General features: G+C 36.5%; 1 protein-coding gene across 1 annotated transcript in view; it reads right to left on the reverse strand.

Moving 5' to 3' along the window:
• Smp_128150 (putative oxysterol-binding protein 1) overlaps positions 1 to 12,565 on the reverse strand; it is a gene marked incomplete at both ends in the record, with an annotated part of 46,919 nt that extends 34,354 nt beyond the window's left edge. Inside the window, 4 exons of the mRNA XM_018796252.1 lie at positions 3,338 to 3,539; positions 9,695 to 10,368; positions 12,216 to 12,421; positions 12,456 to 12,565. Of these exons, the coding sequence (XP_018650484.1) occupies positions 3,338 to 3,539; positions 9,695 to 10,368; positions 12,216 to 12,421; positions 12,456 to 12,565 (1,192 nt within the window). The remainder of the gene's footprint in view (positions 1 to 3,337; positions 3,540 to 9,694; positions 10,369 to 12,215; positions 12,422 to 12,455) is intronic.
• Positions 12,566 to 24,103: the final 11,538 nt, after the last annotated feature.

The following is a 24,103-nucleotide window of genomic DNA, read 5'->3' on the forward strand; positions in this document are numbered from 1 at the left end:
TGATACTCTCAGCTGATAAAATAAAATGCAGTTCGTATCTTTTGTCGCATTTTGGGCTGTTCTCCGGGTCTTACATTAATAATCAAATATTAAGACTGGGAACGTTTCCGAATGTTACAGTACAACTTGCGTTACAATGTAAATGTGGAAATTGTTAAGTATACAACTTCTTACTGAATATGAATAAGTAGTATAAAACAATAAACAAAGAAGTGGAAGGAAGCAGAAGAACACCTGATAAATGTTTGACATTTAGTAAAAAACTGCTAAATCTTAAGATCTCGATCGATGATATACCTAATATCTGTATATGAATTGTCACAGACACTGGATTAATGATAATTTGGTTATTTATTCTCTGAAAAAGTAGCCTACACTGAGTCAGGAAACGTCGGAAAATCTAATTTTTCTACTCATTGGGATATTACAAATATTATATATATATATATATATATATATATATATATATATATGACCTTGTTCAAAATATTAATAAATGAACAGCCAGATTATGAGTATTATTTACCTCGGATTATCAATGTCTATATGATGTTTGTGATACACACCAGGCATTTAAATTAAAACTGGTGTTCTTCTTAGCAGATACCTTTCAAAACATTTAATCTAAGAGTATAATTTACTAGACAATTATATAAAATCTAGTATGCCGCACCCACTTTAACTAGTAAGAAACTTTATGCACATACTATATGTTGCTCTAGAATCTTAGAATCACTAGTTCCAACCTGTAAGTTAACATTTAATGTTTGCTGGCCCAACTTAAGGATGAGATGTCCATTTAATAACATCCTCTTACTTTTGTGAGTAGGCTTTCAAGATTGGAAAGTAGTGAGCAGGTCTTTCTCAGGACATGTTATGCGAGGACCTTCATATGCAGTGAAGCTTTTCGACACTCCGAGCCATATCTGAAGCACTTGAGGAAACCATGACTGTTTAAAATCCAAATATAGTAGAAAGTAATGTTTGGGAAGAATAGCCGACGTAAGTCAAAACCAACATCGCCCACCAATTGGCACCTGATATTACACTTTAAATGATCAATCTATCATTCCTAGATCAATTTTTGCTCATTTTCTTATATTCTTCTTTAGCTCTATGATCTTTTCTTAATTTTGATGTTATTTTCTGATATAACCTTGAACCAATTAATTACCACTAGTAGTAAGCATACTATTATGGTATTACTAAAAGTAACGTAAATATAAATGAAACTGTAACTTAATAAAAGTTTGTGTATTGGATTTCGAGTTAATTACCTATTGCATGAGGATTAGAAATTACACAACCAAACAGTTCATACAAAAAAGTAGGTGGAACGAAATTTGGACTTGCGACCCAATAAATGAAAGTGAATTATTTAAATCATTCAATTATATAGACTTAATTAGAATGACTAAAGTACTTTAAAATTCGAATACAACAAACTTTTAGTTCTCATTCGTAAAACAGGTAAATTATGAGTCTTTAAAAAAGCGTTCATTCACTGATGATTATTTAAAACGAAACTAGAACAATTTTTCACGGAACGTGTTCAAGACGTCATAAGAAGTAAGTTATTCGTTAACACTGGGAAAAGACATAACTGGTTATTCATGTAAATACACATAACTTTGGGTAAATTTTTTGACATAACACAAAACGGTCAACCAAAGTGATAAATACAGCTGAATTAAGCAGGATAAATCTAAGTGCCAGATACACTAGAATACATAGGAGATTAAGATAAAAGCAATATAAGACTCAATAAATTGTGATACCACATTCCATATACAGAAAGACAGAAGTGGAAAATAATTTTTGCGAATGAAAGAAAAAAATATTTACACCAAGAAAGAGCAAAAACTAAGAAGAGACCTTTTTTAGTTTATAAGAGCTAGAACTTTCTTTTAGTTGATATTCAGGACAAGATTCGAACACTCCACTTTGGTGTGGGAATTCTTTAATAGGATTATACCCAGACTTTTACATGTTAATGACATTTTGAATGGTGAGTAGTGAAATCCAGGACATCTCGATTTAATCATGAATACGAACAACAGAACGGTAGAAAATTCTTACAAATAATAAAATAATATATTGGGAGAATGGACTAGTTAGTCAACATGATTCAGTGGTCTGATGGATACACTTTTCAGCGTTTGAAACAATAGGTACTATGTTTGGGTGCCAAAAGGAACATCGTAGGGATCCATGAACCTCTTACACGATAGAAAATATAGATTTTAAATGACACTGTTAGTCGTCATCCTCAATACAACAAGAAAAATATCAACATAACAGCTGTAAACAGATTTACATTCACAATCATACATGAACTTTTGCATTAATGTCACATGTTATTATGCTCTTACATAATTTAACTTGGTATGTTATTCATATGAAGATCACATTTTTGTATTTCAAAGGCAAAAGAGAACAAACTCGGAATTGAATGAGATTGGAGCTCATGTTTGAGAATGTCAGCAAAGTTAAAATATATATATATATATATTTGTGCGGAGAGATATATATTAAGATAGGAGGAAAGATACGTGTATTAAGACTGATTAAAAGGAGTCAATAGACTATATTACTTAAAATAGAGTATTGTGAAAATAGAATCTATTGTACGAACTAAAATGTAATACAGCCTTCACGTAAAACGTAAAACATCTAATGAATATGTATATACACAATACCACTTGGAAAGATATTACATTCAATTACCAACAGACATAATTATTATGTAAAATGGTCTATTTTGAAATGTTACTCGATCAAGCAGATCCAAATAAACAAAGGAAAAGTGGACAATAGAAAGCAATCATGATTGAAGTGACCTTGATTTACCTAGGTCCTTTACTTAACGTTGCTCATCAAAAGGTAACAACATCAGCTCTTTCAACCTTCAAGTTGTAGGTCTGAACCCTTTCTACTTACCTCTTATTAGGCAACCAGATAGCACACTGAATATCATAAAAATGTGGCTCAAAGCAGATTACATAAGCATGTACTTAGTGAATTATATTGAGGTAAATGTAGTGAACAAACTGAATAAAATACCTTTGAACTCTTGTAAGACATGAGTCTGTTGAACATCTATAGATTGGATGATTTACAAGAAAAAGTTCCATATATAGAAATATGCAGTTTGACAGTTAGTTATACTATCCAACTATCCAAAGCCATAAAGTAAGACTGAGGTTCGAAACCAACACAAATAACTTAAGGCCAAATTTATAGACTGTTCGGCGACTACTACATTATAGTGAATTTCAGAAAAATAATGAGAAATGAGGTTAAAAAGTTCAAATAACGTGAGAGAAAAAATGAGTACCTTCAGATTGGATTGGATTTATATTTTTGTCTTCAACAACCATAGGAATATGATATTTTAACTGGATTTCCAAACTACGTAATTCTTTAGCCACCTGTTCAACGGTTCTCTCCAATGTTATACAACGTTCTTGTTCTAAAACAAGTTGTCGATTGAATCGAGCATAAGTTCCAGTTAAGAACTGCAACGCTTCAGTAGATGCCTATGAAGCAGAGAGAAATTACAGACATGTATTTAAATGAACTTATGATTCAATTAAACAATAATTTCAAGACATAAAAACCATCGGATGTCGGCTGAGTAGTCTAGAGGTTAAGTGCTCTGGCGCGAGACTGGTAGGTCCTCGGTTCGAATCTCGCGAGGCGAGGTCGTGGATGCTCACTGCTGAGGAGTCCCACAATAGGACGAAACGGCCGTCCAGTGCTTCCAGGTTTTCGATGGTGATCTAGCTTCAATTGACTCACGCTTTCAACTATGAAAATACTAAATCTCCACAAAAAACCCCTTCTAATAATTTCAAGAAACCTATTGATAAGTAGATGTAAGAAATTCAAAGTAATAATTAGATTGTCAAAAACACGTTAGCAGTGACTGAATACTCCAAACAGATTTGAAGTTATGATGTCAGGATTGCGGTCTAGATGCTTTGCCAATTCAGTAAGAAATCAGTCGCCAACTAGATTTTACTGAAAAGGAAATCAGTTGAAGTGCATAAAATGTTGAACGCTAAAATAATATTTGATGCAACTGTCGGACGTAGTGGGAAATACTTCTAGTTGTACAGTGACTGAGTCAAAAATCTAAACTTATAAATCTACTATAGATTGATTATTAAAACAAAATTAACTAGCTAAACAATCAATAGTAGTGATGCTTATTTTCGACCCCAATAAAATATTATACTAAAGCTTTCTATGGAACTTGCAAATTTTCTGACGAGTTCTCCATAGACGAGATAAACAACTAAACTAGTTAGTGATTTAGAGAAAGTCGAAATTCAAGAGCTGTTAAATTTGTTGTTAAAATACCAAAATATTTGCCAAAATTTGATTACGTGTGAGAGGTTGCTTCAAAATCGAATAATAGCCGTTAAATCAATACTTAATTTATCGCTCATTTTTATTTTCTGAACCCAACCAACTTGGGAACAAAGACAGATTCTAACGACCGTGGAACTCTGTTGTGATCGACATGATGTTAAAAAGATTAACTATTTGATTTTCGACTAGCTGTTGAGATTTGAAAATCGACAGTTTATTTCTGTGTTGTTTGAAAGTATGGAACACGGAATAACTCGATTAGTCATCCTCTTGAAACACCAGCTCTTGTTGACGATCGGACTGAGTGATGTTAATGTATTGAATACCTATTCATTCATCATTCGTTTGAACACATAAATATTGGTACAAAAAAGCCACCAAATACACGTGCGCCACACATATCACTTGATTTGTGTGAGACCTGGGATACTGTCCAGGTGCCCAAACCGAGGCAAATGGTTTTCTTAGGGGGCCCCATACGCCGTGCCTTTGACTTGGGGGTCTGATCCACGAGGCAGTGAAGCAACGTCAGAAGATGCAGTCTCATGGCCGCCAGTGACCAACAATTTGTTCATACGCCATTTGTTCCCTCAGGGTACTGGAGAATACGTGCACCATTGGTTTGGAATCAGGGTTTTACAACTCCCCTAGGTGGATCCTTCATATCTACCAACCCGGTCAAAGCGCCGGAAATTTGCTTTTCGTCCTACCGATTTTGTAAACAACACCCCCGACGCGAGAAGGCAGTGAGTAGAATTTCCCTGACAGTGGCTGTATACGCGTGGCCATGTGGAAGCATTTGGCGTGGAAGAGAGGACTCTTCCCACCCTCTGCCGTGCCAAGGCATTCGGGGGCATTGATTACCTGGTTGGGGCTCGTGTGATTATCGTGGCCAATGGTTAGGAACTTCGAGAAACATGGTTTTGAATCGTTCGCGATGGTGGATATGTGTTTACTCTTAAGAATGCGACAAGAAATTGTCAGGTTCTAGGTTGTATATAGTGGTGACGATGGTTGCAATATTTTGATATGGTGGTTCTTACTAATAATGAAACGATTTGAACAACTGATTAATTTTATTTTGAAACCTCTTGGGATAAAACAATCAAGTGAACATATTGATAATTGGATCCACGGAATACCAATTTAACAAGCCTTTCTAATCTCTAATTAACCGGTATTAGAAAGCATGATAGAAATATCTGTGTTACTGATATTAGACAGTAGATTTTTAGTAAAATGGATAGTTAAGATTAATTGATAAGCACCCTAAATTATACCCTTAAAACAAAAACTAGGATTATCTCAGACCGAAAAGAGTGTTTACGTAGGTTACCACGATGAAGAAGAATTTGTGTTTTAATTCCCCGCTTTTTGACCATACACCAGTATAAAGCACTGTAAGTGTTTACTGGTTAGCATAAACGAGCTATTTTATCTTCGATGAAGGACAAAACTCGAAATATGTAGAACCAAATAGACATTACCAAAACAAAACAAATAGTATATCCATAAAGCAGTACTTCTTAACAAAATGCTAAGAAACTCAACAATTTAGTTGGTCATTTGTTTTTGTACAATGCAAAACATGATAGCATAAAACATCGTTGTATTTTTGAGGCAGACATATAGTTCTTCATGTTAAACAATCTCTATACTGTTGCTCCATTAACTTTACTTGTAAAACACAATTTAACAATTAGCTATTGCCTCATGCATCAATCCACTGATATTTTCTTGTATGAAATAATTCACTGAAAGAATTAAATTTGATGATTTATGTTTTCGTTCTTAGTAGTCTAACCTAACTAGTAACATATCTTACGAACTTTATAAGATAATAAAAATTCTTCCATTAAAGTTATAATGCACAAAGTAATCCAGTAATTGTATGCAAATTAATGTAATAGCGTAATCTTAAATATAGTTAGCCAGTTCATTTATGTCCAATCAATAAAACAGATAAACACTATCACAAACAGAAATCCATATTTCATTATGTTTACTGTATGTCTTCCTGTCTACCAGGTTTCCATAGAGTGACAGACATAGACAACGTAAAACCATGCATAAAAGTGCATCCACTTCGCTTAAACTCTGCACTACCGCACTACACGAAATTATATCTCCAAAGATATTTCATAGCTAAAGGGTAGGGAAAAACGAAGTACCGTACAGTTTTGATAAGTTGGATATTAAACGTGGCCACAGTTAATATAGAATGAAAAATACCAAATGGTCTTCCTATCGGAACTGATTCAAAGCTTCAAACAAGCTGAGTTGCTTCACTTTATATTGGTAAAGTATATCCTTAAGTAGAAGAGTTCCCAAGCACCAGTAAATACTTAAGTTAGGCAAATAATCTACGGATTTTCAGTTGACGAGTTCAAATATTCTTATCGTATTCTGAATAGGTTAAAAAAATACTCAATTACCGATTCAATCTTTTTCCAGTCAAAGATATAGGCTAATTTACACATTGCTACATCGATAACAAAGTAGGATAATATAGTGACTATCTTATTTTAGCTAACTGTTATCATGTATGAGATTTCAAATCTGTCAATAGTATTATCAAACAAATAATTATTATCGTTGTGACAGAAAATAATCAACATGTATGTAACTACCTAATATCGTCTGGAACAAAAAGTGTTTTTTTTACTTCAGAGTTATGCACACTTGACCTTGGCCTCGAGGTCAATAAGTCGAGAGATAAATATGTCACTTGCAAAACTTTTTCAAAAAATCAGGGTTTATATAATAATCTCTACTTAACGACCGAATATAAATGCTTCATTCATTCCAATGAATCGATAAGCTTCACAATCACACCTATTTTCTATATTTGCTTAATCAGAAAACTATAAAAAACGGAGTAACACTTGGATTCTCTTCAATGGAGAAAAGGATGTAATGAGGGAGAAGTAACGGTGTGTGAACTCAAAAATATAAACATGAGAGAGGATATTATATGAGTAGAACAAAACAAAAGGATCGTGATCACATTAATTTGAATAAACATTCTTTGGGTACATATTTCAGTTACTTACTTACTTACTTACGCCTGTTACCCCTCGTCGAGGAGCATAGGCCACTCACCAGCATTCTCCATCCAACTCTGTCCTGAGCCTTCCTTTCCAGTTCTTTCCAGTTTCTATTCATCTTTTTCACATCTGCTTCTATTTCCCGGCGTAGTGTGTTCTTCGGCCTTCCTCTTTTCCGCTTCCCTTCAGCATTCCAAGTTAGGGATTGAGTCGTGATGCACATTGGTGATTTCCTTAATGTATGTCCGATCCACTTCCAACGTCTTTTCCTAATTTCCTCTTCAGCTGGAAGCTGGTTTGTCCTCTCCCATAAAACGCTGTTGCTGATAGTATCCGGCCAATGGATGTTGAGTATTTTGTGTAGACAACTGTTTATAAATACTTGTACCTTCCTGATGATGGTCGTAATAGTTCTCCACGTTTCAGCTCCATACAGTAGGACTGTCTTCACGTTCGTATTAAAGATTCTGACCTTGAAATTAGTTGAGAGTTGTTTTGAGTTCCATATATTCTTCAACTGTAGAAATGCTGCCCTTGCTTTGCCAATCATCGCCTTTACATCTGCATCCGATCCTCCTTGTTTATCAACGATGCACCCCAGGTACGTGAATGTTTCCACCTCTTCCAGAGTTTCGCCATCAAGTGTGATTGGGTTGGTGTTCTCCGCGTTGCATTTGAGAATCTTGCTTTTTCCTTTGTGAATGTGGAGGCCTATCGATGCAGAGGCTGCTGCTACATTTGCTGTCTTCATCTGCATTTGTTCGTGTGTATGAGAGAGGAGGACCAGGTCATCTGCAAAGTCCAAATCATCTAATTGATTCTGGGAAGTCCATTGTATTCCGTATTTCCCTTCAGATGTCGAATTCTTCATAATCCAGTCAATCACTAGAAGGAAGAGGAATGGGGAGAGTAGACAGCCTTGTCTTACTCCGGTCCTTACTGGAAATGCATCTGTCAGCTGTCCTCCATGCACCACTTTGCACTGTAGTCCATCGTATGAGTTTTGGATAATGTTGACAATCTTTTCAGGAACTCCAACATATTTCAGTACTGAGGTGTAAATTTCGATACCTTTACAGCTAAAAGAAGTTTCAGATCCACACATCTCGTAATGTTTGGTTAAATTTTTTAGATAAAACCAGAATATTAGATTGTGTGAAGTGGAACTATATGTTACATATCCCTTCCGATAGAACTACAAAGTTACATTTTCAGAGGTATGTATAGAAAACGAAAATGTGTTTGTGAAAGTACTGAGTTTGTAGAGGAAATTAAGAGGTTTAGAGCATTAGCTTTTTTTCTAATGGTGAGAGAGTAAACTTAACAGTTCCTGTATTGACAGATCTCCATTAAAGTACATGTCTATGAAGTCGTCTGTAAGACCCATATGATGAAATGATCTCAATTTCATGGCTTCAATGATGAAACACTCAGAATGGTCACTTTCAGCACAGTTATCCTTCAGAATACTTGGTTTTCATTTTAGACACCATAATTAGCAAACAGGAATATCTAAACGCGTTTCCTTAATACATACTACAAAATATAACTCATAATACTCAGTTTGCAAAACGTTTTAAGTCGTTACCACCAAAGATATTGCATGCTGAAGTCGGGTTCCATGAAAAAAACTGGTTGTTGAGTTTAACAAACATGATTGTGGCGATAAGGAGTACTTCCACCTCCCTTGCTTTCTTTGGAAAATTTCCCAACTTCAATTACATTGTTTTCAGGATATAATATAATAGGTATACTTTTCATTGCCAGCTAACAAAACACCGATTTTGATAGTGAGTGATCTCCGATCTTTACCAAACCTCATAGCTTAGTAAGCAATAAATTTTAGCAAACCAATAAATACTTTCCCAACTTCGAATTTTAAAGACAGTACTCTTTAACTTCAACAAAGTAAAAAGACTGCAAAAACAAGGAAGTGACATCGTATGAAAATTCACTTCATTTTGCCAGAAGAACTGCATCCTTTTAACCTTAAATGTAACAAATGATTAATTTATTAAAATATTAACACATAGCAAATAGTCAACAAATGTACACAGAAAGATAAAAGTTGCTTTATAGTGACTAGTCAACATCAATTAAACAAGAATTCGAAAGACAAGAGCGGTTTAATGAGTTAAGCAGAATGGACCACACGTCAAACAAGAACAATAAGCAAGGATTTTTAAAAGACATTGAAAAGCTACATGAATATCCACAACACGCACTATCGGAAAAAACAATTTATTACGACCACTTTGGAAGAAACTAACCTCGTAAAATTCTTTTGCGTCGTTACGATGTTCAAGCAAGGCAAGTTTAAGAGAAGTAGTTCGTCTTTCTAGGTCTGAGGCAGAAAAGCGATCATCTGCATTCAATGGGAATGAACGTGACTGAAGCAGCAAACTGGATAATTCAGTTGAAACTGATGTAAGCATTGATTCGATATTACTGACTTGAGAACAAATGTTACTAATGTGATCATGCAGGCGTCTCTTCAAAGCCTCTATGACTTCTAAACGGTTGCTGTCTTCAATTGAAAAGACATATTGACGGGACAAACGTCTTCCTGTGTCACTTTTCATCTTGAGGTCATTGGTAGCAACATTTTGTTCATACACAGGAAGAGAATATGAATTTGATATTAGAGCATCTGACACACACCTACAGTCCGATTTCGATAAATCGTGCTTGATCTTTATTCTTCGGAACTTCTCATTAAAAGTTGAATTACATAAACCGTCATGTGAACACGACTGGCTAGCACATTGACAGTTATTCAGTGATATTGATTGGTTAGCAAGCGGTTGAGGTAGAACTGAGAGACTGGTTGTTTTAATATCCAACTTTGGTCGACATTTAGGAGTAAATCTGAAAGAATCTCGCTTACAACCGTTCTCTTTGTCTGGTCGAAGTATGTTAAATGATGAGTAATCTGATTCAATTTCTAGAATTTTAATAAAAAGCGGATTTTTGGAGTAAAACAGATAATTGGATATGGTGAAGACTAAAGATGGACGTAACGAGATTTATACATTTTAAGATATATAGCTTTGTTCCTCATGATTTTAGAGTTGTAACAAACTTCAAATTCAAAAAAGTGACTTGGTTTGAAGTCGGTGGGAAAACAGGATGATTTTCAAATACGTCTCGTATAACAGCATAAACAAGTTGTTTAGAGTTAGTGAAAGTCTCTGATGACTGATTATGGTTTTTGAGCAAACCCAAAACAAGAAAGTGGCACTCGTCCGATGACAAACTACAATCAATTGCCTTATAAAGTAATGCTTCACCTTAGTCTTAAAATACCCATATTTGTCAACAAAGTTTTCATTCTAGCAAGTACACTATAATAAATTAGGAGGCTGTTTGTTATTTATGAATAGCACAATTCAGTCAGTCAGTCAGTCAGCTACAACGTAGGACCAGGCACATATACGCATCGGTCCAAGTTGCCATACCTCGTTAGCACAACAAGATGAACACCGGATTCATAGAAGTAGTTAATTTAGTGGTGGTAATATATAAAAGATAGGTTGTATATAAGGATATAGTGTATGAAGGAAGAAAGTTATGAAGCAATTTTAATCTTAAGATTTAAGGGAAGATAAAGGTGTACACCTACACCTAAGGGAAAACTGCTAATTTACACAAGTGAAACTAAACGGAGATTCAATTACTTGGGACGTACATGGCAACTGTAAGTACTAACATTCTTCCTATTGTTCACACTGTGACTAAGGCACAAGTAAACAAGTCTGTCGACACGTGGCATAATCCATAGAAAAAGACTCGTAGAGGCTCACTTAAATGACGTGAAAGTCCCATGCAAACAGAAATATATCAAGTTAATGGACTGTGGTTCTTGAATGGACTGAGCCACGTTGGTAGGTATAGACTACCTGGTTAGGATCCGCGAGATGATAGCAGTCAATGGTTAGAGATTTTGAATGACATGGCTCAAAATCGTTTGCAATGACGAAGTTGCATCCACTCTTAGTGTTCTGCCAAATTCTAATCTTCTGAATTCTCCATGTCCCTATCCTTTTTCTCTCTCCAAATTTATTTCACTGGATTATATTTCTTGAATAATATCTTCAAACCCTAATCTTACTACTTCTACCACTTTGAGATTTGAATCGACAACTGCATCTCTGTGCTAATGTGGTATGGCAACTCGAACTGATGTACGTACGTACGTAAGTACGAAGTCCTACGTTGTGGCTGGTTGACTGATTTTACAGGATTATAAACCATTTTTATCGTAGCGCTATGAGTTTTCTACTGAATTGTTTTGATTCGGGATAATTTTGTGGTCAAGGCAGTGAAAACTTAGTTTGTAGACAAATTCAACACTTGGTTTTGTTGCGACGTCGCCAACAGCTACTGTAACACACGCGAGACATAAGTTAAGAGGTCAAACATTTTGCTAAAAACGCAATGAAACCCGAATGATAATACGTTTTAGTTGCTGTTAACCTATATCCAAAAGTGTTCACGTGAATATGTTTCAACTTAGCTGTGAAACACCGAAAATCATTAATGCGGTAGTATATTGCAAATGCGAAAAGCTTCCCTTCCTTAGATTTCTGGGCATAAAGATATTGCTCGTATAACAAAATCACACAAGTAAATATAATTTAGTCATAAACCATTAATGTTGCTATGACAGAGGCCGAGCATCCATTTTCCAGAAAACAGGGGTTCAATAACACCTAGCTAGGTGTTCATTGTGGGAAAACGTTAGAAGTGCAACGATATGTAGATTCATAAAACTCCAATTAACGAACTAACCAGTATGGGTAACCTGAGATCTTGAAATAAGGTCTGTAAGGGCAGTAATCCAATTCTCCTTATCTTCGTCGGACAACGCCTTGAAGTGATGCTTCCTTCCAGAGCTCTCTGTCAAAATAAAGGAACATCCAGAGTCTTGAACACTTAGATGGGCATTTGTCAAGTCGAAAGTCCCACGACAATGTCTTCCGACTGCATCCGGTTCTCTTGAAAACCACATTAACCAAAGATTATATTTACCTGTAGTAGCTGAGTAAATTATCCTGTATTAAAAACCAACGTTTTTTATAGCCTTTAATAAGATTGGTCCATTTGTAAAGCCACCCTGCGAACGGTTCTGCGGTGCTCATTATACTGAAAACATAGTCAACTTTCGCGAAACGAGAAACTTCTCGGTAACGTTGATGTCAAGATAACGCGGTTCCAATCGTCCAATAGGTCAGATTCTCGGTCTATAGAAGTGAAGATAGGAAGTCAACTGACCTATAATAATAGTTGCAATTTTCAGTGCCCGAGAAATCCAATTTCACCCAAAATTTATCAGCATAAGGTGCTGATATTTCATGTTCAGATAGAGAAGTCCTGTAATTCGGAAATGAAAATATAAACGATTTGATCTCGGTTTTTGAACTTTATAGAATTTCTACTTAGATGATAAGTCCCAGATTAGAAGAAAAGATAAGATACGTTAATACCAAGATCACCAAGGTCAGAATTTAATCACCTCGGGACCTGTGATAAGGTAACGGGGATAGGTCGATGTGTCACAGTCTGTCATCATTCAAATGGTTCAAGCGGTTTTGGGCATGTATAAGTAAATAAATCTCCAGAATCAATAGCTTTGCAAGTCTTTGACATTTGATGCTGACCACATTAGTTTTAATGGACTCATCTAGCTGAAGACACTCGGTTACGCATGCGTACCAGATCACGAACCGCAACGCCGTGCTCAACTTCTCCTGCGATCGCCAGCTAGTTTAGGCCAGAAACTTATAGTTGCATTGATGGCCTATCAAATATATCTTTGAATCTCCTCGTTTCTGACTTTTGATTTCACTAGGTGGGTACGGTTCAATTATAGATGTTGCTGGTTAAAGTGTTGTTAAATTACGAATACCTGTGGCATTTTCAGACGGAATAAGAGAACGCTTAACGGAATTCCGTATCTAGTAGCAGTGGATCACCAATACCTCCAGGCAGGAACCTAGGTATATTATCGATATAAGAAAGAAAAAAGAAAAAAATTTGTAAATTACAGTATGATACCATCCTTAGTCCTTAAGAATATGTCAAGTTGTCTCTTAAAAGACTCCTGGGAAGTCGCTTGGACTAGCTCAGCCGGGAGCGAAAGCCAGAGTTTGACTACATTCTGTTCTGATGTGTTGTGTCCTCAGTTTCTGGGTGATATCCCATATAATCGTGTTGGGACTGAGCCTAAGTAGGTGTTTAAGGGAATGTCCAGAAGTATTTAGGATGCTGTGAGCCTTTAGAAGGTCACCTCTAAGACGTTTATTCTCTAGTGGATTAAAGTTCAGTGATTGGAAGCGCTCTTGATAACACTTGAATTGGAGTCCCTGAACTGATTTCCTGTCTCGTTCCATAGTGTCCTTATCCATTTTGGGGTTGAGGAGGAAAAACTATGTTTCCGTACTCTGAATGGGGATGAATAAAACAGTTTAAGATTATGTGGAAAGTTCGTCCATCAAACTGGTCGAAAATGCGCTTCAATGTTACCAGTGCAATGTCTTCTGGGGAGGCATTTTTTATCACAGTGATCGTAAGACTTCAAATAGTTGAATATCCGTACACCTAAATCTTTTTCAGCTTAAGACACTCCTAGAGGGGAGTTTCCTGTGTTATAGCTGTGGTCTGCAATATGTCTCAGATGGACTCCTTTTGATTAGTCTTATTATTATTATTCACAAATATCTTATGAGCACATAAATATTGTGAAAAAACCATTTCGGGTTTCTTCAAAAATGCAGTGACACACAACTTTCAATAATGTAAGCATTACACTTGCCATGTTTGAGAAAGGAAAGAAAAGGAAAATAAAATATTAATAATAGGATAGTGAGAATAAATAAGGTCCTGTGTAATTGGCAAGGATTTTGAATTGATTTTAAAGAATGAAAGGAAGAAACCAAGGAAATAGAAATAAAGGAGACGCGGAATACGTGAATACCTTAACACAGAACAAGAATAAACAACTATGTATGTACGCAAAATGGGCAATAAAAAAAAACAAAACAAAATAAATTAATAGGTAAATAACTTATTTTTGCGGTAAGATATGGTGTTAGAGTAAGTGTTTGTGCGTGCAGACATAGTTTGGGGCGATGCTATTAAAGTCTCAATTAAGTGCAAAAGGTAATCAATATGTATCAAGTGTATATGCATAGTGAAGATAAAACGAGCCTAATAAGTTGAATTCAGCGTAACACAAGTTATTATCTTAACCCAAAACTTCGTAATCTTAAGAATATTTATTTAGAGGAAAAAAAAGGAAGTGCAATTTAGTCTGTTCCATTTTATAAATTGTACCATTTATTATTATCATTGTTTTTGTTCGTTCATTTTTTCTTTGTGACATTTACATCATATTTGTGTACTATTTAAAATTTTTTTTGTAAGCATGTCTTCCGAAAATACTATGTCAAGTGTACAGCAAACTTCGTCCGTGAGAACTCTTAATCTTCCAGTCCCCTCTTTTAAGGTCACTGACCCGCAACTGTGGTTCATTAGACTCGAAAACTATTTTCTGGCTAATCGCATTTACTTGCAGAGAGATAAATTCGACCTCACAAGCACACTCCTACCAGAGGAAGCAGCAGACAGCGTACGAGAGGCGTTATCTAAACCGGATACTGAAAGGCCATACGATGTACTAAAGCAGGCAGTAATTAAAGCAGTCTCACTAAGTGACCAACAAGCTGTTGAGCAGCTTCTCAATCAAGTACAAATGGGGGATAGAACCCCATCACAGTTAAAAACTTATATGAAAAGTCTACTAGGCGATAGAAAAATAGACAATAGTTTGTTTCATCAACTATGGCTTCTCCGACTACAGTCCAATGTTCAGCAAATCTTAGTCGTTGGAGATACTGACGCTGACATAGACAACATAGAAAAATAGGTGATAGAATATACGAAAGTGCAAAGCAAGCAAGCCCTCAATCAGACAGCGTGACAGTAGATCATAGAATCAGTACTCTGCAGAAGGAGATGGATGTTTTTTGCCGCAAACTCACAGAGTTGACCCAGAGCGAGAGACCACGAAAATCATCACGAGATGGCACGCGCGGTAGAAGCCGATCAGCTTCCAGAAGACGCGCAAATCCGCTGATATGTTGGTATCATCAAATGTATGGTTACAGAGCAAGAAAATGTTTGCAACCTTGTAGATTTAACACGCAAGTAAGCGATACCCTCGGTTGTCCATGGCAACGCCAGCAGCGAACATAAAGCCCTCAAACAGCCGCCTATTTTATATACACGACCGAATGACAGGTACACAATTCTGAGTGGACACGGGAGCGGAAATTAGCGTAGTACCTCCAGTATGCAACGATAAAAGAAACCTTAACACGTCATTAGTTCTAAAAGCAGCGAATAAATCAGATACCAAAACATACGGGAAACGAATGTTGTCCCTAAATTTCGGACGAGGCGCTACATACCGCTGGGATTTTGTTATAGCAGACGTATCGGTACCCATAATAGGCATCGATTTCTTATGTAACTTCGATTTACTAGTAGACTCGCGGCGCCACAGACTCATAAACGGTACTCATACTACTTCGATTAGGGGAATCTAGTGATAGATAAAAGCCGCAATGATCCACGTGAATTGTTGTTAAACGAGTTTCCCGAACTTTTAAAAGTAACTTACAGCAAAACGGATCTCAAACATTCTATCCAGCACCATATCATAACCAACGGGCCACCAGTTAATGAAAGGCCAAGAAGACTTGTAGTAACAGTTTATATGTTAAGCCCATATACTTTATTCTAGCTACTGGCCAAGCCAATTCACCTATACATTGAGTCATATTTTGATCTTGTTAATTATTCGCTTAATAACCTTGAATATATTTTTTATATGAGCGTATATGTGTACTCTTCGTATCTTATTCAACATATGTCTGTCATTCATTTTTGTCTGACTATAAATGTTGATCAATGCTTGCTCATAGCAAGTTGGCTTCCCAGCCATCTCCAATACGCATTGTTTTCGCTTCGCTCTCGAGTTGGCTTCCCAGCTAACTCCACTATGCATCAACTTTGATTCACTCGCTTACACTTGCTCATGTGCCCACAGCTTTCTAGTCTGCATCATTCATCAATAAAAATGTAGTTGCTGCTTCCTTTTGCCTTCTGATTTTATACACCGTTAAGATTGGTATAATAACAGTTATGGAAGTGAACTATTATTGAAGCACGCACTACATAACTGGTTAGCCCGACATGCGAAAACGCTACAGATTAGACCCCAAAAGACTGGCAATCGCAAAGCAGGAATTCGACAAGTTAATGAGGCTAGGCATAGTAAGGCCTTCAAACAGCCCGTGGGCATCTCCGTTACACATGGCTCCGAAAAAGAATGGAGAATTAAAACCGTGTGGAGACTATGGAGCACTTAACAAGCAAACAATAGCCGATAGATACCCTATACCACACATCCATGATTTTACCTACAGTATAGAAGGTGCTACAGTATTCTCGAAGATTGACTTAGTTAGAGCGTATTATCACATCCCGGTCGCTCCACAAGACATATCAGAAACAGCGGTAACGACCCCTTTTGGGCTATATGAATTCTTACGCATGCCTTTCGGACTGACTAATGCAGCACAAACATTCCAACGATTTATTGACCAGGTCATCAGAGGCTTACCTGGAGTATACGCATACATAGATGATTTACTAGTAGCCATCTCCACTATGGACGAGCACTTACAGCAACTACGGCAATTATTCGCGCGACTAAGAGATCACGGTATTTCCATAAAAATTGAGAAGTGTGAGTTTGGAAAAGAATCCTTACAGTTCCTTGGACACATGTTAACTTCTCAAGGTATTACACCGATCTCTACAGAAATCGATACCATCAGAGACTATCCGTTGCCCGATACACAGAAGAAATTACGACGATTTCTGAGACCAATAAATTATTACAGACGTTTTATTCCGAATAGTGCGGCAATACTCCAACCACTGACCGATGCGTTACGAGGACACTCCCGGACATTCCAATTATCAGCAGATCCAATACAGGCCTTCGAGGACGCCAAGAAAGCACTCAACAAAAAGACGACACTAGCTAGAAGAAAGAGCGAAACACCATTAGCTATCATGACAGATGCATCAAATGCGGCGGTAAATGGCACATGGGAGCCTTTTTCATTCTTCTCAAAGAGACTGAATCCTACGCAAACGAGATAAAGTACTTTCGGAAGAGAATTACTAGCAATTTACTTGGCAATAAAACATTTTCGACATATGGTAGAAGGCATAAATTTTACCGTTTACACGGACCACAAACCACTCACGAACGCACTAAGTGCAAAGCAAGATAATTACTCTCCGAGGGAGATCAGACAGCTAGAGTTTATTTTCCAGTTCACTTCTGATATACGATATATTAAAGGCCAAGAAAACGAAGTAGCTGACACACTATCAAGAACGACGATAAACGCTCTTTCCCAATCTGAAATCGATTATCACGAATTAGCAGCATTACAAAACATAGATGTCGAGTTAAACAGACTGATGTCTAACAATACAACCTCTCTGGTACTAAAAGAAACTTCAATCGAAAAAGTGAGTATTATGTGCGATATTTCTACGGGCCGACCAAGACCATTTATACCGAAGCCTCTAAGACGAAAGGTTTTCGACATTATGCATAATATATCACATCCTGGGATAAAGGCTACGATCAAATTAATCAGCGAACGTTTTGTATGGCCAAGTATGAACCGGGATATTCGTAATTGGACACAAACTTGCATAAAATGCCAAAAAGTTAAAGTACATCGTCACACCAGTTCCGCAATAGGTCCTTTTCGTCATCCTGATAGCAGATTTGAGCATATACATATTGACATTGTAGGACCGCTGCCGATTTCAAATGGTTTTAGTTATATTTTTACCTGCATTGATAGATTTACGCGATGGCCTGTAGCAGTACCTATGAATGACATTTCGGCCGAAACTATAGTCAAAACCTTAGTGGAGCATTGGATCTCTCATTATGGTGTGCCTGCAAATATTACAACCGATAGAGGAGCCCAATTTGAGAGCCACCTCTTTCAACAACTCACTGAACTTCTAGGTATCAAACATATTCGGACAACATCCTACCATCCGATGGCGAATGTTATGGTAGAAAGATTACATCGGCAACTCAAAGCCTCTCTGACATCTGTTATTAGCAATAATGATTGGGCCAGCAAGCTCCCATTAGTCATGTTAAGTTGAAGATCAACAATTAAACAAGATATAGGATGTTGCCCAGCAGAGTTGGTTTACGGAACCACTTTACGTCTACAAGGAGAGTTTTTCACCTCAAATAAAAGTGTTCCAACTGATTTAGCCAACTATGTACAACGTCTAAAGCAGCATATGAGTAATCTAAGAGTAACACTTCCGAGGCAACATCAACACCGTGTGTACATACCAAAACAACTGAGCGACAGTACTCATGTGTTTGTCAGAAGGGATAATGTGCAGCATCCCTTACAACCGGCTTACGATGGTCCACTTAAAGTCACTAGAAGAAATGATAAAAGTATCACAGTAGATAAAGCCGGAAAAACGGATGTAATTAGCATAGACCGAGTCAAACCAGCTTTCATCGAAGCTGACGACCAGCCAGTACATCCAGATCATTCGAAAATTGTCGAATCAGCGAAACATGAGTTCCAATCATCAACGACATCAACGAAGAAAAACGAAGAGAAACCAGTGACGACAAGATATGGTCGAAGAGTAAGATGGCCTCAACGATACATAGCTACGATTCTGAACTAATAATTTCTTTCGCATCTGCAGATGTAAATTTCTTTCCTCTTCGTTTTGTATGTGCACATCGAAAGCTTTAACTTATCCATTATTATATTCGACATATTTTGCATATCCCGATGTCAATGTATACAAACCTCTAAAAACACTAACACATTATTTTGATAAGCTATTTTATCTGGCCTCACCTACATATAAAAAACTCAAGCTTACACGTTTTTGTAATAACTTACTCGACAGTTCTATCATACATCCTAATTTCACAAATATCGATATTTGCTGTCCTGTTAAGTTTAACATTTTTTCATTCGCAAACACAGACACTGTTTTGTATCCGTGTTTGCTGGGGGGAGCTATTATAGCAGCTCAGATACAATTGAGTTTGTTTACATCAAATTTGGCTAAGCCCTTTTGTTAACTTATTTAACGGACAGTCATTCATACGATAACAACCTATCTATACCATTGTACTTTTATTATGTACGCTTGAGCATTGCTTACTGCCTACGCATGTATTCATTCCGCTAGCCTTATTATTAATCGCTTAATTGATCCGATGATTCATTCTTTTCCACTTATATATATGTACATCTTAATCCTGTTTACTGCTCCGCTCTGTACTGCGCAACACCGTATTGTACACGCTTATTCACTTATTCGGCTCTCACACTCACTCACCTGCTTTACGGCACTGCTCATTCATGCTTGCTTAACGTGCCTGTAATATTGGATATCTGTGTGTGGTTCAATAATAAACGCAATCAACCCTTCGTATTCGCCTTCTGATTTATACACCGTTAAGACGTTATCGAATAACGGTTATCAAGACGAACAATATACGAAGTTTAGGGATAGTATCGAATATCGAGCAACACATAGCAATGATCAAAGAACAGCCGAAAATGTTACTCATTGTTCGAGAAGGGCGCAGGCCACTGTTTCAGTGGTAATGTCCCTGGTGGGTACTATTTCTGGTCATCGTGTGAAATGGCCAACACAAGTTAAGAAATAAGAGCATGTATTTAATTTTGGTAATGTATATAGAAATCAAGATCATCAAAATCAAAAAGAGCATCAGCACTTTTAAAAAGGCCCAGGAGAAGTTTATTGCGTCTATTCATCTTAGATTTCTGACAGTCGACATATATATACACACCATCACGTCTTTATTCATACCATCCCCCAAGAAAAACGTTGTGGTATGGGCTTGATAGTTGCTTGAACATCTGGATGAGATTTGCGTAATTTATTGAAGACATTGCGTCAATATTATTTCACCACGATTGAACGACCCTCACCTGTAGATGCGTTATATAGTAAGGTTGTTCCACAGGCTTTCGCTTGTTTCGACCGTAGTTTCAGAGTTGTCCAAGACACATTGTTCGCTCTACATACATGTTATGTATTAGAAGTAAACTGCAAGATGTAGTTCAACCGCTGCACTTTCGAGAAGAGCACTTATCTGAGAACGAGTTAAGAGAAGGAGTAAAAGGCTTATGGCTTGATTAACAGAGTGAATTCTCAGCCCTTCACAGAGTGTTGAAATTGTCATACAGTACAATACATAATAATAATAGCTAGAAGTTCCCTGATGAAAGTACTTTAGCACGATTAAATTCCTTTCAACCGTCTCAAGAAGAATGCCAAAGATTGTTAGAAGTTATTTACTCACTGTTGTTAGAGTTTCTGGATCATCGTGTTGGACGCGTCAACAGTGATACTTATGGGTGACTGGATGTCAAGGTATACAGGTATAGCTCAATAAGTAACACTGCCCAAATGTGTAAAGTGCATTCATATGGTTTTGTTAAAAGTGATGAATTTAGCATTGCAACGAGGCATATCTGTTAAGTGCCTGATGAATGACTACTGAATCGGTAGACACCGTAGACAGAAAGGTACTACTCTGTCCTCGGTGGTCTAGAGTGGCGGAAATCTTGTTTTCTGGAGTGCGAATACCTTGGGCATCAATTGTACCCTCAAGAAAACCGATGGAATCGGTTCCTAATAAACAATTCCTAATGTTTTCGGTAAGGCTATGTTTTTATAGTTGTCGTAAAACAAAAGTCAACTGCTGGAGATGATATTCTCTGTGTGAACTTGCGATCAAGCAGCAACCAAGATACGCATGTACAAACTCAAGAGTTTTTATTGGTCCTTTCTCAAGTTCTGAGTTTCTAAATTAGGATTATGATTACTGTTGTTATCATGTACAACTAACTTGTTCTAGTTCATTCTGTTTTGTTTAATCTATGCACTTCCGTTTGTTTGTATTATTAGCAATATTATTAAAGTTTCTCTATGACTTCCTCTGACCACCGTTTTCTATTCGCCCTTCGGCATTTGGATTTTCTCTTTTACTCATTCCAAACGGCCAGTATACTCCCTAGTTGTCTGCTGGCTTCTAGTTCCAAAAACCTTACTGTCCGAAGACAAACTTTCAATTCCGAATATATGAAGACCTATGAATGTTTATCAAACTCACAAGATGAATGAAGTCTGTGGTGGACCAAAAATTATATGGACTCGAAAATGACAATAAATTTATTACGTCCAAAAGTTGACGTTATAATATATCAATTATAATTTGTAAACACAAAGAAAAGTTATGTGACGTTACTAAGGTGGGTAGGCTTCGGCGTGTTCGAGTTCCATTTGGTACCATAGTCTACAATTATAGGTAAATAATAATTTCAATAGGGTTGTTGTAATCCCAGAGATATAACCAGATGTAGTATATAATGGAAATATGGCTGCAGTCTATAAATGTAGATAATAGATATTTTGTACTTCAGTTATCATAACCACAGGCAATCGAGAACGAGAGACGTGTGTGTAACAATGTACTTACGAGCGGTTAACAGAGTGTGTCATGAGCGATTCAAGACGGGAGAGAGAGTTTAATGCCATGCGCTTAAACAACATTGACAATCATTTGTGGTAAATGAACAAACTATGAAAATTAACAAAATAAATGCTAATAATATAAAAAAATACATACAAAATAAGTTTGTCGTGCCTATCTCCACAAGTCGATTTGCTGATTTGACTGCATTTGAACTACGCCGAAGACCCTATATTTCACAAAATACAAAAACCAAGAGCAAAGATAACAAATAACTTACCACAGATTGCCGCATATATATTAGTCATGGGAAAAGTTGTTTAAAGATTCACAGGGCACGAACTCGATTGACACCACCAGTTACCGCGCAAACAACAGTGATTTCGATTAACAATTCCATTGAATTGAAAGTTTCTTGAAACTTGAATAATTGTATTCCTAACTAACTCTAATGCAATATTCTGGTAATATCTATCATTTCTCAGCATTGCCTTGTTTGTCTGGAGCAAGTTAGAACAGATTGCAAATTATCAGAAATCGTTGGAGTGCTTTAAACACAATGAGTTCATCCTTTCTAGAACGTTTTGCAAGTGTTTTTGATTTCAACACTTTTAATAACATACAGAATCTTATCTGTCGGGAGGTTTACAAACTTTTATTATTTTCCGTTAGATTTTTAAGACTAATAAATCACTGGTTGTTTCTGCCCCAACTGGTTCGGGTAAAACTGTGATTTTTGAGCTGGCAATTGTCAAGCAGTTGAATGAATATGCAACATCATCTCAAAAAGACCCTTTCATTATAATTTACAGTAGGTCAAATAGTTACAGCAAACTATCATTAGTTGCTCCAACGAAATCGATTTGTTCCCAAACCTTCAGTGAATGGAACAGAAAATTTTCCAGGTTTTCCATCAGCTGTTTAACATCGACCGGAGATTCGGAGTTTGTAGATATTCAGAACCTTGATAGTCAAGTTTTACTCATAACAACACCGGTAGTGCTTTACTCTACTTTTGAGACAAAATACATACTTCAGGAAAAACTAAATTCGACAGTTAAAACTTTCAGAGACTTAACTAATATATGGAACAAGCTGAAGCTATGTTTTATTGATGAAGTGAGTGGTTCGTGTCTCAAGACGTTCTCTTAGGTACATTTAATCGGAGAACATGACAGGGGATCAATACTAGAAGCGCTTATTACGAGAACCAAAATGTTAGCCAGACCTCGGTTTATATGTGCTTCTGCTTCTTTATCGAATGTGCAAGATGTATTATAGATCTTCCATATTATATTTATTAACACTCTAGATTGCTCAATGGTTATCAGTCACAGAAGGGTCTGTTACTTTCTTTTCGTGAGTTTGAAGTATTTTTTATTAATTTATAGATTCGGAGAAGAGTTCAGAACGTCACCACTCAGAAAAGTAGTACATGGATATATAAAACAGAAAAATCAGTCTATTTTTCAATTTGAAGTAAATTTAAACTACAGACTTCCTCATCTTATAAGTACATATTCTAGCAACAAGCCAGTACTGATTGTGAGTACTAAATTTTATGCCAACTATAATAAGTTTTGTACTACTAGAAGTGGTGCTGTTAGAACCGCAACATATATTTTGAAACATATTCATCTTACAGACAACTCTGAGGCTGCTATAAGACGAAGATGTTATGCTCAGAATACAAGGAATATTCATTTAAAAGGTTAGGAAGTTTAAACAGATGCCTGCGAATCAAAATACAACAGTTGTTTACTTTTTAAACTGAAATCCCCAAGTGTCAGCGCAAATACGATATATTTCCCATAATTTAAAAGCAAGCAACCCTATGATTTATCAATACGTGGTTTGAGTATTGATTCTTTATCTAAAGGTTTTTGGAAAGAGTAAAAAATAATAGCTAACAATATGTTACTATCTTGTGACTGTTATTCTTGTCTTATATGGGCTAAATCATAGGCTTTTAATATTTTTAAAACCGAAGTAAGTAGCATAGGGTTTGAAGCGGTGA

The sequence above is a fragment of the Schistosoma mansoni genome, chromosome 2 (assembly GCF_000237925.1).
Source record: "Schistosoma mansoni strain Puerto Rico chromosome 2, complete genome".
In the NCBI taxonomy this organism is placed as follows: Eukaryota; Metazoa; Platyhelminthes; class Trematoda; order Strigeidida; family Schistosomatidae; genus Schistosoma; species Schistosoma mansoni.